This window comes from Falco rusticolus, chromosome 5 (assembly GCF_015220075.1).
Source record: "Falco rusticolus isolate bFalRus1 chromosome 5, bFalRus1.pri, whole genome shotgun sequence".
NCBI lineage: Eukaryota > Metazoa > Chordata > Aves > Falconiformes > Falconidae > Falco > Falco rusticolus.
In genome coordinates, this window is record NC_051191.1 from 35,119,347 (window position 1) to 35,131,485 (window position 12,139).

The following is a 12,139-nucleotide window of genomic DNA, read 5'->3' on the forward strand; positions in this document are numbered from 1 at the left end:
GGAGGTTCAAGAAACGGACTCTTAACCCTTTCAGGTATTCCTATGAATTATAGGCTCAAACACTGCCCTGAAACACTACCTGAAAGACAAGTACTTAAGATGAATGTTAGGCTAAAAATGTTAGAGCAGAGGAAGAATGACAGGAACGTAGTGAGGCACACCCCCTTTACTAAGGCCCAGTGTTCTGGCAGAAGTTGAATAAAAATAAAATTGCTTAAAGGGGCTCTCCTATTCAGAAAAGACATGTTCCCAAATATACAGCAAATATTTTCAAGCATCAATGGAAAATTTCCATCACCTGATTTTCATTCTAATGTTTCCAGTTCAGGTTTTGCATTTCCAATTTCAAGTGGTCTGAAGGAGAACAGTTTCAGTTTTGGTCGGTCTATTACTTTTGACATGCTCTTGTGTTTTTCATAATGCTATCACTGTTGGTTTTCTGACATGCTACAGCCACAACCCTGCATTTTGTGTTAGCTTCAACTACATGATTAGTCTTAAAAAATAAATTGTTTTAGAATAATTAGAATTATTATTATTATAATAATCTTTTATTTTCTTCAAAACAGATTTTCTGATGCTTTTAAATATAGTGTCTACTGCTTTAAACATTGTTTTCAACTTTGAATAAAGAGAGTTAGTAAACATTTGAAAGTATTTTTTCTTCCTGTGGGATACTTGATCCATAGCTACTGAATTCGAGATGTGCCTTGTACAATTTAAAAAGATACATCCATAAAACTCTAAAACTTCCCCTCCACACATTCAGTTCATGTTCCTGGTTTCAAATGCTGCCTTGGGTACTCAATTTCTGCTTTAAGTTAGAGTACTTCAGTAAAACACAGAGACAGACACTTTCTAGGAGTAGGAAGGCATTCATAAAGTACAGAGGTATTAGGGATATGTCTCCCAAGTTAGAACTTTACTGAAACTGTTATTGTGCTTTTTGAGAAAAAATATTCTGTATTTTAAAATATTTTGTATTATAGACATAGCATATCAATTAAATGCCTGCTTAGGAAAGGACATTGCAACCCTTTTTCTTTCACTGCTCAAGAGCAAGCTATTGCTGTAGGAAAAGATGGGGGATCACATGGCACTTCACATGTGGTATAAGAGAATAAATGTAATGCCAGTGGTCTGTCTGATGCAAGACAATCTGTAATGGACACTTCCAGATGCACCCAAGATGTTGGTGGTCATGCCACCCTTTTCACTGCATTATGCATTCTATATTGCATGTGCCATGATGTTGATCTGCATTTTTAATATATGTATATGGAGTCTTGCAATATTTTTCTCCTTGGGCATGCTTTGGCAAGTTCCTTTGTAAGATTTAATTCTGCTTATGCATAAATAGTCTGTAACAGAAACAAATACTTCATAATTTTAGAGATTTAATGATTCAGTAAAAGTTCCCATAATTAATGAAATATGACTGATGTATCGGTGTAAAATCCTGTTGAGCCTTCAAACCCATAGTAGCTTTTCTTGTACGTAAATACTGCATAGCATTGCAACTGTAATATCTAACATACCTAAGCTACATTATAGCATATATATACACATATATATATTTCTGCTGTGTTTTGTGTATAAAAGCAAAAGAATAACATTTTAAAATTCTCATATAATCTGTTTAACCTGAAACATGTTTAGCCACTCTGAAAATAAAGGTTATGTATGTTTATATACAACCACTTCATTCTTTACTTTTACACCATGGGCAGAGAGAATCAATTCATCAGTCATGATTTAGAGCAGGTAGAAGCCTATTCAGCCACTGTAAGTAAACATGTACTGCTGAGTGTGTACGGAATGAAAAAATCCCATTTCATTATTTTAAAAACATCCCCTCTTGCTCTGCTTCTTGGCAAGTGCAAGTGTCAGCCCGTTAATAATATATTGCAGCGAACAACAGTCATCTGGATGAAAGACTTGCATTTGAAGTCTCTGATAGATGCATGCTGCACAACTTTCCACCCTTGACCACCCTTTGTAGCTCTTAAACTTAGTCTCAGAAGAGATTAATAGCCAGTTCCTCTGTTCTGCATGAAGCATTAGGATAAAAACAGTAGCCTAGCTTCCCTCAAATTGGGAGGTTTACATTACTCTCTCAATTTATTATACATTAGTCTCACATATCACTTATTCTGTACATAAACACTAAAGTAGCACTTACAGGAATTTTAAAATAACAGCTTTGCATTTAATGTCACCATTAGCATAACAGTTGTGAATTATCCCAGACTTCATTATCTTTCATTCTGTTGAACAAGACAAACTTATTTCCATTACGGTCTGTCATTTGTTTTTCCAAGCCATCTTACGCAGCTTCAAGTAACAATATCAAGAGAGCCACAATCCTCTTGAAATTCATATTTCAGGTCTGACTGGTGCATTCAGATTTTATCATGACACTAATGAAAAGTCTCAGAGATGTTGCTAAGGAGAAGTACATGTCGCTGTAATACTTACAAAGTTCCAAACTCTACATCACTACTGATGAATTCTTCCAACATAGTTGTATCCACCATGGGATTCTCCAAGGCTCCATGGACATCTTGCCCTAAAATTAAAGACAGCAAAAAGACAAGTTATGAGAGTGGAACTTGGAGGGAATCATCAGTACTTCAGACTAAGTAATGCTGAGTAATGCTCTTCTACGCAAAGGAAAACCAGATCTGTCCTGTCTCATATGTAACAGCTGGGTTATGCTTCTGGCTTAGTCACTGGGAGAAAGGATGATGGGAAATGCAGAATAAACAAGGATGTGCAGGGGAAGATGAAGAAGATGGAGCAGCATCAGGCGAATACCAGCTCATGCATAGCATTAAGGCTTTGGTGAATTACCACAGCAAGAGGATGAAGGGCCCCAGCCTGCAGCTGGGAAACGTCACACTGTTACACTGGGATCAAAACAGGTGATTTGGTCAAAGCTCAGACACTGGCTCACACAGATCCACTTTCTGCATTAGTACCACAAGTGACTTTCTGAAACAGTTTAGAAAACCACCACCCAGAGCACAAAGAAAGCACACAAAAAGCTTTTGAAATGTTTGATCGGTGGTTTTTTATTCTCCCCCAAAACCCAGCCCACTAGCATGTCAAATGTATTAATGAATAGAAAGGTTCAGTACTTTGTCCTGTGTTGCTGAGTAACTGGGGCTGTAAACAGATTTTTATGATGATAAAGCATCTGGAATTCATGACAACTTTTGTAGAAAGTCAGGCGGAACTCCTAAACCCAAACCAAACAGCAGTACTCCGTAGGCTCCCCACCTCTCCAGCACACCTTACATAAATATAGGTGTGACCAGTCAGAAGGCAAACAAGATTGGGACACTGAAGGACATTGCTCACTCCAGCAAGGCACAGGAGCCACGTGGGGTGAAGTGGGCTAACCTGCACATCCTGGCGGCGGGCACCAACCAATGCCCCCAGCCCTGCAGCAGAGTCTGAGGGCACAAACGGTTAATCGCTGCTGTTGTGCACAAGAGCAGCAAGTGCCTTTGGTGCTTTTACTGTCTTCTCACTGTACTAGCATCAGACATGTGCATGGTAAGAAGTCATACCATAAAATTTCTTCTTTTCCTGATGCCTCTGACAGTTCCTTCTTGATCCAGTGTTTAGACATTACTTAACCACAAGCACCATCTAAAAATCCACTTCCACCACCTCGCACAGGAATTCCCTCATGTGTCTGCCTTAACACATAAATTTGCATTGCTAATAAACATCTGAATTGCTTTGCGATCTCAGATTAATCTAGGCATCATTTGCTGATCACTGCTGCAGGCTTGATTTTGGCTGCCTCTCACTGTGAGAGAGCAGCTTGCAGGTGTGCTATTGGTAGAGCCTTGCAGCCCAACACATCGGCAACGTATACGAACCTGTCCTCTGCACGTCAGAGATGAACAGTCAGTAGGTGCAGCATACTTACCTGCCTCAGCAAAACTGTAACATGGAAAGTCTTGAAGTAGCAACAAAGCACTTCGCAAAGCCAGCTTGAGAATACAAAAGAGCCTGGCTTTCCTTAGAGCCTTCCACAAACTTTAAGAATGAAAAGACGAGAATCCGACCTGTCTGAATTTAGGATATCCCCCTTCAATCTCAAACACTTCTCCTGAAGCCAAAGGTCAGATACAAAGATGATGATTTTTTTTTTTTTTTCCTGTACCACAAAACCAGGAATTCTTTATTTTGACCGAGGTCAGAGACAAGCTCTTTCGAAGTACAGCTATGAATCAGACAAGGTCAGGGCATTTAACATGGGCATCCCACAGTCCAGAGATTAACTGCTGCTAGGTGATGACAACTGTGATACATATCATTCTCTTTTAACCTCTCCACCTTGCAGAAACAGCTAAACAGATAGGAAGGGAAGGAAGGAGTAAGTAATTTTGTGCTGGAAGAGGGAGGTGGCACACCAGGAAGAAGACAGGCCACCATTAACAAAAGTTTGCAGTACAGGTGCACAGAAGAGATGGGACCTTTGGCTGCCCTGTAGAACTTTATCCTTTCTTTATGAACGTACTTTCCAGGTCAGTGGCATCACCTGCTTGCATTGGCATCTGTTTTAGCAGAGGAGGAGCCGTTAGGTCATATGCAAAGTTATTTAAAATGGTGGCATGCGTTTTACATGGTCACAGCGAGTACTGTGACAGACACGGGTGGGTAGCATGCAAGCCAGTCTGCTCACCTGGGCGTTAGGTGGCTGCAGGAGCAAAGCACTGTGTGTACATCGTGGGACAAGCCCTGCTGAGAGGCACCGGGAACACACCGCTTCCCGTGCAGGACCGCGGGCCCAGCCAAGAGCTGCTGGGGGATGTGTGGAGTCAGGAGACTTGATTATCAGCTTGTGCTCTGGGATCTCTGCTCCTGGGCCACACTCCGCACCAAAATGTGCACAGACATCGCTGGGAAGACTCTGCACCGAGTGACACGTTCAGCTTTAGTGTCACTGTGCAGAGGATTGCCAGGTATCCAAGAGACTGATGAAGACAAAAGGCCAAGACACAGGACTGCAGTTGGGGCTTCATACACAGCTGTTTGCAGAACAGAGACTGCGGTCGTGGGCAGCATATGACTTTTTCCCCATTTCTTCATAAACCTGATATTCTGTTGTTCTGTTCCCTTCGGCCTGAAGCTTAAAACCTGTCAGTTCTACCACTGGCTTTCTGTTTCCCTGTCCCTTCCCCCCTAGCCTGTCCTTGTTCCTAGCCCCCAAGGAGCAGTTTGAACTCAAGCCTCCTAATCTGGCAGTGGCTTGCTTCATGTATCATCTCTCTTTGGCAGACATCCTCTCCTTTCCTGCAGCCACCAGGCTCTCGTCACCTGGCTCCCAACCTTCACTCTATAGTCCCGTAGCCAACAGTCTCAATCCCTGAATAACCTGCCTTGATTAATTCTCCCAACACTTCCATGCAGGCCTTACATGTGTCTGCACTGAAATCAGTTGCCTGCTTTTCAGTAGTACCTAAATGCAAAGTGAAGGGTGCGGGACAGAGAACCAGAAATTCCTTGCAATAAGTTTTATGTCTAACAGAGCAGCTGTTTCAAAGAAAGACACACACTGTCATGAATTTGGCTTGAACCACAACCATCGCTCTTCAAAGGAGTAGCCGGAGAACCAGGCTACTGGAGTGCTCTTTCCGCAAACATAAATTCAGTCCACAACCAATAAAATATTCTGTCAAACTTCTAGTGTTGACTAAAAAAATCAATACTAAACTGATCATTTCCTGACATTAAAAGAGGATGCCAGGAAGCACCTAGCTAAGTCCAGCTATTTGTAGGAACATCTGTGTTAAAACACCAGCTACTCTATACGGAGAGCATTCCTTAAATACAACTTGAGATGTAAAAATGGCACTGCTCAGTAATTCCTGCTTGCTGAAAGGACAAATTCATGATGTTTGCTACAAACCCTTGCAACTGCTTGAGAATTAGTAACTGATTTTCATCTGAAGATACTTTACCACTAAAACAGGCCCCAGCACTTTACGAGCTCCACCGTACAGGCTCAGTGGAAAGTCCAGCTAAGCTTCATTGACTCACACTAAGGTAAGTACTACTTACAGGGCTTATAGAGTTCCTTAACTTCTTTTGTGCTAAAGGACTCCAAGTACTGGTCACTATTTAAATTGTTCAAGATAGTCCAGTTCATTTTGACTGGAACAGACCTGGAGCCATTGACGAAAGCTGCTCAGCCAGCAGAGCTACAGACATGGACCTTGGGCACATGACAGCAATAAACAGGAAAGGATTAAGGACAAAACAGCTGTAGCTGCAGCCAGCCGGGATGTATCACAGTCTAGGTTATTCAACACCAGGAACACCTATAACTCCAAGTGGTAAGGAGTGAGCTTGTGTCAAGATAGTTGGGATTTTCCCCCAAAGTAGTATTTGCCAGAGAAACAAATCTTACCTTAAATATTTTAAATTTATCATTTAATCTTTTACTCCTGTTTCAGTCTCTCATCCTTAAGATGGTATGGAACACCTTTGGGTTTTAAGTGTTTTGTACTTAACAGCATGTTTGTTCTGCGGCTTTGTTTATTTACCGAGAGCTCTAAACTGTATTCCATGTTATCCATACAGGAGCATCAGTATACAGAGAGGTGGCGATTCCACAAAGACTTCTTTAGATCACAGAGAGAACTGAGACCAAACACACAGATTTCAGACACCTCAATGTACCTTCCAACAATGTCAAAAAAAGAGAAAACTGAGTTTAACAGCGTAAGTAGGTTGGCCTTCATTTGAGTTTCTCAATCCATAATTTGATTACGTCAGCAAAAATTGACTGCTCTGCTACACAGACAGGCAGAAGAGCTCATCAGGAGCTGATGAGGTGACTGATTCTGAAATACAAATGGCTAATTAAATATACTAATTTCAATAGAAATCATAGAAAAAAATTTGCATCGAAGATTAAATCTTTAGTGTGGGAGTGAAATGAGACAACAACAACAAAAAAAGACAAGAACTTTTCAGAACATCTACACAGTAAGAGAAAAGCCATTTACTTGAATGAGAAAAAGCCAAGGTCAAATCCCAGGCAGAGTCATATCTAATCTAAGAGGTCTATTACCTATTGAAAGAAGTGATCAGCAGTTAAACATTACTCATTTTCTTTGAAAAAACTTTCAGACTGCCCCCTCTCAATATTGCAAATGTGACTATCTTACTAATCAGTGTCAAAACAAATTGTGCTGGAAGGAACTAAAGCAACAGGGAAAGTGGGATCCTTTTTGTTTATGAGTTTCAAATAATCTTACAAAACAGATCTATAAATGTGCTTAGCTGCCAGCTGATACATTTGGAAGCCAAATCTGAGTGACAGAGCAGAGACTTCCTCAGTGGCAGCATCCTCCACTTGATATTGCAGGACTGAGCTGTTTTATAGCCTTGAAAGACAAATGTTCTAACACTGCCATAACTAATCTCAGAGGCCACCAAGTTAGCACTAGCAATTTATTGCTCTTACCTCATGCGGTGGCATTATAAAGCCAACCCCCAAGCTGCAGTGCTAAGCTGTAGAGATGCCACCAGTTAAAGCTGGCCTTCACATTCAGCGAAGCCAGCTCCTGCTTGGAAAGGGTGCAAACCCCGCTTTATATCAGCGCGCACCCCGTTCCGATTCACCTACCATTTACCAGCAAAAGGAGCCCAGCTACTCCATGCTGAATGAATGATTAGCTCTTGTAGCCTTGACACATATCTAATCTCAGTGTGCAGATAATGAAATGGAGCCATCTGACAGCATCCCCGCATGCTGCAGGGTGCCAGCAGACCTTTGTCATTTTCTAGGGCTATACAGCAGAGGCCACGTGATATTACTGAAGGAACATAACCCCTAAGATGTTTCATTTTTCCTGCAATTAAATGGAATCAATAGGGCTTCTCCCCCTCATGCTGGCCCAGACAGATGTTCTGCCAAACTACCTTCTAAAAAGAGTTCAATTAATAATTCTGCAATTACAATTAGTAATTCTAGTTAAAGAGCTCAGACAGGCAAAATCTCTGGGATACCTTCTACCATCAAAGTGTCATTGTTGAAAAAGCCAACCGAACCTAACCCATACGCCCTACAAAGTCCTGCTTTCCAAGTTACTTCCTAAAAAAATTTGAAAATTAATTTTTTTATGTTATTTCCAACACTATTTTGGCTTTTCTTTCAGCAACGTAATGTTTGTTTTTATCAAGATATTTGTTCAAGTACTGCATTGCTTGGCTGTTAAATAGTCAAGTTTGTTAGCTTTTGATCTCCATGACTTAAGGTGAACTTAAGAAACATGGTATGCATTTCTTAACATCTAGAAACAACATATTTGCTGCCTAGTAGTCCTAGGTTGTGACACCCTGATTTAAATTTCTTAGCTTAAATACATTTTCTTGATCAATGTTGGAGAATCTTTAATTTCCTAGTTTGAAATTAAAATACAAAAGTCAGAGTTGCCACCTCTCAGAGAGGCCAACAGTGCCAGGGGGGGTAGGAAATATCAGGGGTTTTAGCACAATAAAAATTAAATGCAGGGAAACAAAAGTTGTCCACATTATCCAAAACAAAAATAGTAGTTTTCCGTTACTTGAGATCAGTATCCCATTAATACTGGCACAGGTAATAAAAGGGGGAAAAATACAGAAATAGAAGCTTAGTATAGGAAGATTATATTTAAAAAATAGTGAAACATGTAAACTGGAAGGGAAAGAAAAGATTTAGTAAAAAAGTTAAAAATACATAAGCCTTCGAACAACCATTTTGAGTCATGTTATGGCAGGGCCGGAGAAATGCAGTTTTATCACAGAATCTATTAGAACGTAAATTGTGTGCAAGAGAAAGACAGGAGACTAATAGGACCTTCTTGAATGTAAAATGTCTTGGGGAAAAAAGGCAGGACAGATCCCAGGCAAAAGACAAAAAAATCCAAGTTTAACTTCTCAGAAGGATCCCCATGGTACTGCCGCAACTGCCATTTTACCAGCTGTAATCAGGCCGTTTCAGAATTATACTAGTGAAAAGAAAACCCTCTTTAACCTGACGTGGGATGATGAAGGAGGGAAGGAGCACTCTAACCTGATGAAACTTGCTAAGGTGTCAGAAGTGATAAATTGCAAGCAGACCTCAGCCACTTCCCTGTTTTTCTTCCTGGCAATTACGTCAGCAATACTGCAGGCTCTGCTGGGTCCACCTTCCCTTTGGTCTTCTGGCCACAGTACAAACAAAAGGGCACTGCAGCGCATCTGTACCATTTGTACCATTTCACTCTGGCACTGCCTTACACAGGAGCTTTGTGTAAATAGACCTTGCAGTTTCAGGGCTCTTTTTCTGCCTCCTTTCTACTTCAGTTAGCCCCAAACAAGTCCTATTTTTTGCTGCCATCAAAAATTGCTAAGACACCCTCTTAAAATTAAGACACTTACCTTCAAAGAACTGCTGCAAGGCTTCATTTTCTCCCACCACATCCATGAAAAGCCAGCAGAAGTGTTGTGTTTTGCTTTCCTACTGCTTGAAGAGTTCCACTGAGAAAAAACGCACCGTTCTCTCTTCCAGATGATTATGAATATGCCAAGGAACACATGTTTTTGTCACAGGTTCCAATGACTGTCCAAGCTGATTTCATTCCTCCATAACTACAGCCAGGGCTATACTTCAACTCCACTACATGTAAAGCAAAATCTGACAAGGCTTTTGAGGCAAGACCAAGGGTGATGTGATCTCTTCTGTTCAGGATGTCTGGTGTTCTTGTTTTAAGGACCTTTGGTCCCAGTACTAGCCACAATTACACATGCGCAAAAAATGCAGCAATAAAAATTATTTGTCTCTGTACTTTCATACAGGTGATGTAATTAACACTACTGATGAAAGCAATAAGTAATCAAATGAAAGCGCAAAAAGCCATCACCACTTTCACCATATATACTACCCAATTTAAGCAGCTGAGCATCAGACTATCCAACTGCTCTTAAAAAAAAAATCACCTCAGCAGTTTGATTATAGATAAACAGAACTTCTACATCATTATTATTAACAAAATTAAATTACAAACTGTCTACAGTAACACTAAAAAACATACAGGAAAGCTGAACAACGAACAAAGGTCCTCTAAGGCTAGCAGCAAACCTTATTTCACTTTTCTTAAATTGATCTTTGTACACTGAAAATTGCCTGTTCTGTCAGCCCTAAGCAAACAGGAGGAAAACATTCAGACATTTTGAATGGGCATCTGTAAGAGGCATTTGGTTATGAACAACAGCTTCAATGAAGAAATCTGGAATAAGGCCATTTCCTGAAGTAGTTATATTCACCAAACAAGTAGCTGTTGCACAGTTTTTACAAGCCCCAAGCACTCAGAAGGACACAGTTTTCCCATGATAGGCAGCTTGTATTGAAAATATAGAAAAGAGTTTTGGGGAAGGGACTTGAAGACAGAAGCAAGCCAATCAGTATTTACCAGATGTTGATGTAATTGAGCCAGTCATCACTACTGAGATTACACTGGATGCATGTACAGTCCCTAGTAGAAGAAAATCACTTCAGCATTATAAACTTTAGATACAATTTGTGTCTCAACATTATCATGTATAGAAAGGACCCTTCTCTCTGCTTGAATGAGCAACACTTGTAAATGATTAAGTCAGAATAGCAGCAACTACCAGCTATGATTTACCTACTGTTAGCTAATCCTGAAAACTGCTCCATCTCATTATGTAAACACAATTAACAATCATTTAGGAAGCGTTTACAAGCCTAACATAAAACATAACACCAACAAATACAGTTTGTTTTCCAAGAGTGAATAAAATCAGACTTCCGTGGCATTATTGAAAGAATAAACAACCCTTTAACAGTTTAAGGTAGGATTCTTCCAGCTTTTTACAATAGGAGGTAGTACACAGTATTAGGAGACTGATAAAAATATTTTGTCTGTATGAAATAGCACAGGCTAGATAGATTCCATTACTAGAGTAAAATATTTTGGTTCAGTTGTTTGTTTTAATCTTAACACTGAAATGCCTGGTCAAAGCCAAGGCTTACAAAGTGGTTTCAGGCATACAAGCAACGCAAGTATGGTATTAAATTTCACTGCTTAGTCTATTTACTGTTATAAAAATGGAGAACACTCCAATAAGACAGTGATGAATCACATTGGGTTTGTTCAGCAGCAAAGGAAACCTGTACCCACTAAGATGCTTCTTGTTAAAAGAACTGTATAAACTTGGTTTTACTTCCGATGATTTTCAATTTATCTGCCAATGCTTTAATCTTACCTGTAATTGATAAATGGCTGTCACAACCAAGACCTAGTGTTTTTTTCCAAAAAAGGCTTGTACATGGCATATCTGGTACGTACGCACAACTGTGGTCCTTGTAACCTCATCAACTGTCTGCTTTCAGCTTGGACTGTGCCAAGGGAAGAAGGGCCACTTGTACGTGAAATGCCAAAGCAGCAATCCAACAGAAAAAGCATCTTCCTTAGGAAGCCATGATCCTTTTTTTGGGTCCCTTTGTATCAAATTGCACGTGTGAAGAAACTGATAACATTATATGGAAATTATCAGCAGCATGTTCAAGTTGTCACATAATGGATATTTTCCAGTTTCAAGGACAGCTGTGAGAAATTGATGTACAAAATATCAGAAACTGGAAATCCTACAAAAAGCAGGAAGGAAAAAATCATTTAAAGGAATGAAAAGATTCTATTTTTTTATTTCTTTCTATTTATTTAAAAAGACAATTAAGAAGGGAAAAGAAAGGTTTTAGCAGTCAGATAGGGGTCAGGACAGATTTCTAATGAGAGTGACCAAGGTAATTTAATGTTCCTTGATGTTTGAAAAGCAACCTACTTTAGACAAGATACCCAGATTTACTATACATGTTTCTCTTCTTACATAGTTTTAAAAATGAAAAATACAGGAAAGCAGCACTTAAGTCATCCAAGTTCTCCCAGTTGTCTGTTAACTGTATTGGCATACATGCATAGAGATACACATATACCTATCCAAGCTCTACAGTGAAGAAAACATCAGGCGTTTATTCCCTCTTCATAAAATCACTTCAGTTTTACATTTTGGAATGACTTATCAGGGAGGTTCACATCATTCTGCATCACAAAGAACAAAAGACAAACAA

General features: G+C 39.8%; 1 protein-coding gene across 1 annotated transcript in view; it reads right to left on the bottom strand.

Moving 5' to 3' along the window:
- MYRFL (myelin regulatory factor like) overlaps positions 1–6,169 on the bottom strand; it is a 41,598-nt gene extending 35,429 nt beyond the window's left edge. Inside the window, exons 1-2 of the mRNA XM_037388320.1 lie at positions 6,082–6,169; positions 2,479–2,590 (exon numbers count right to left, since the gene is read on the bottom strand). Coding sequence (XP_037244217.1) covers positions 2,479–2,590; positions 6,082–6,169 — 200 coding nt within the window. The remainder of the gene's footprint in view (positions 1–2,478; positions 2,591–6,081) is intronic.
- Between the last annotated feature and the right edge of the window lie 5,970 nt (positions 6,170–12,139).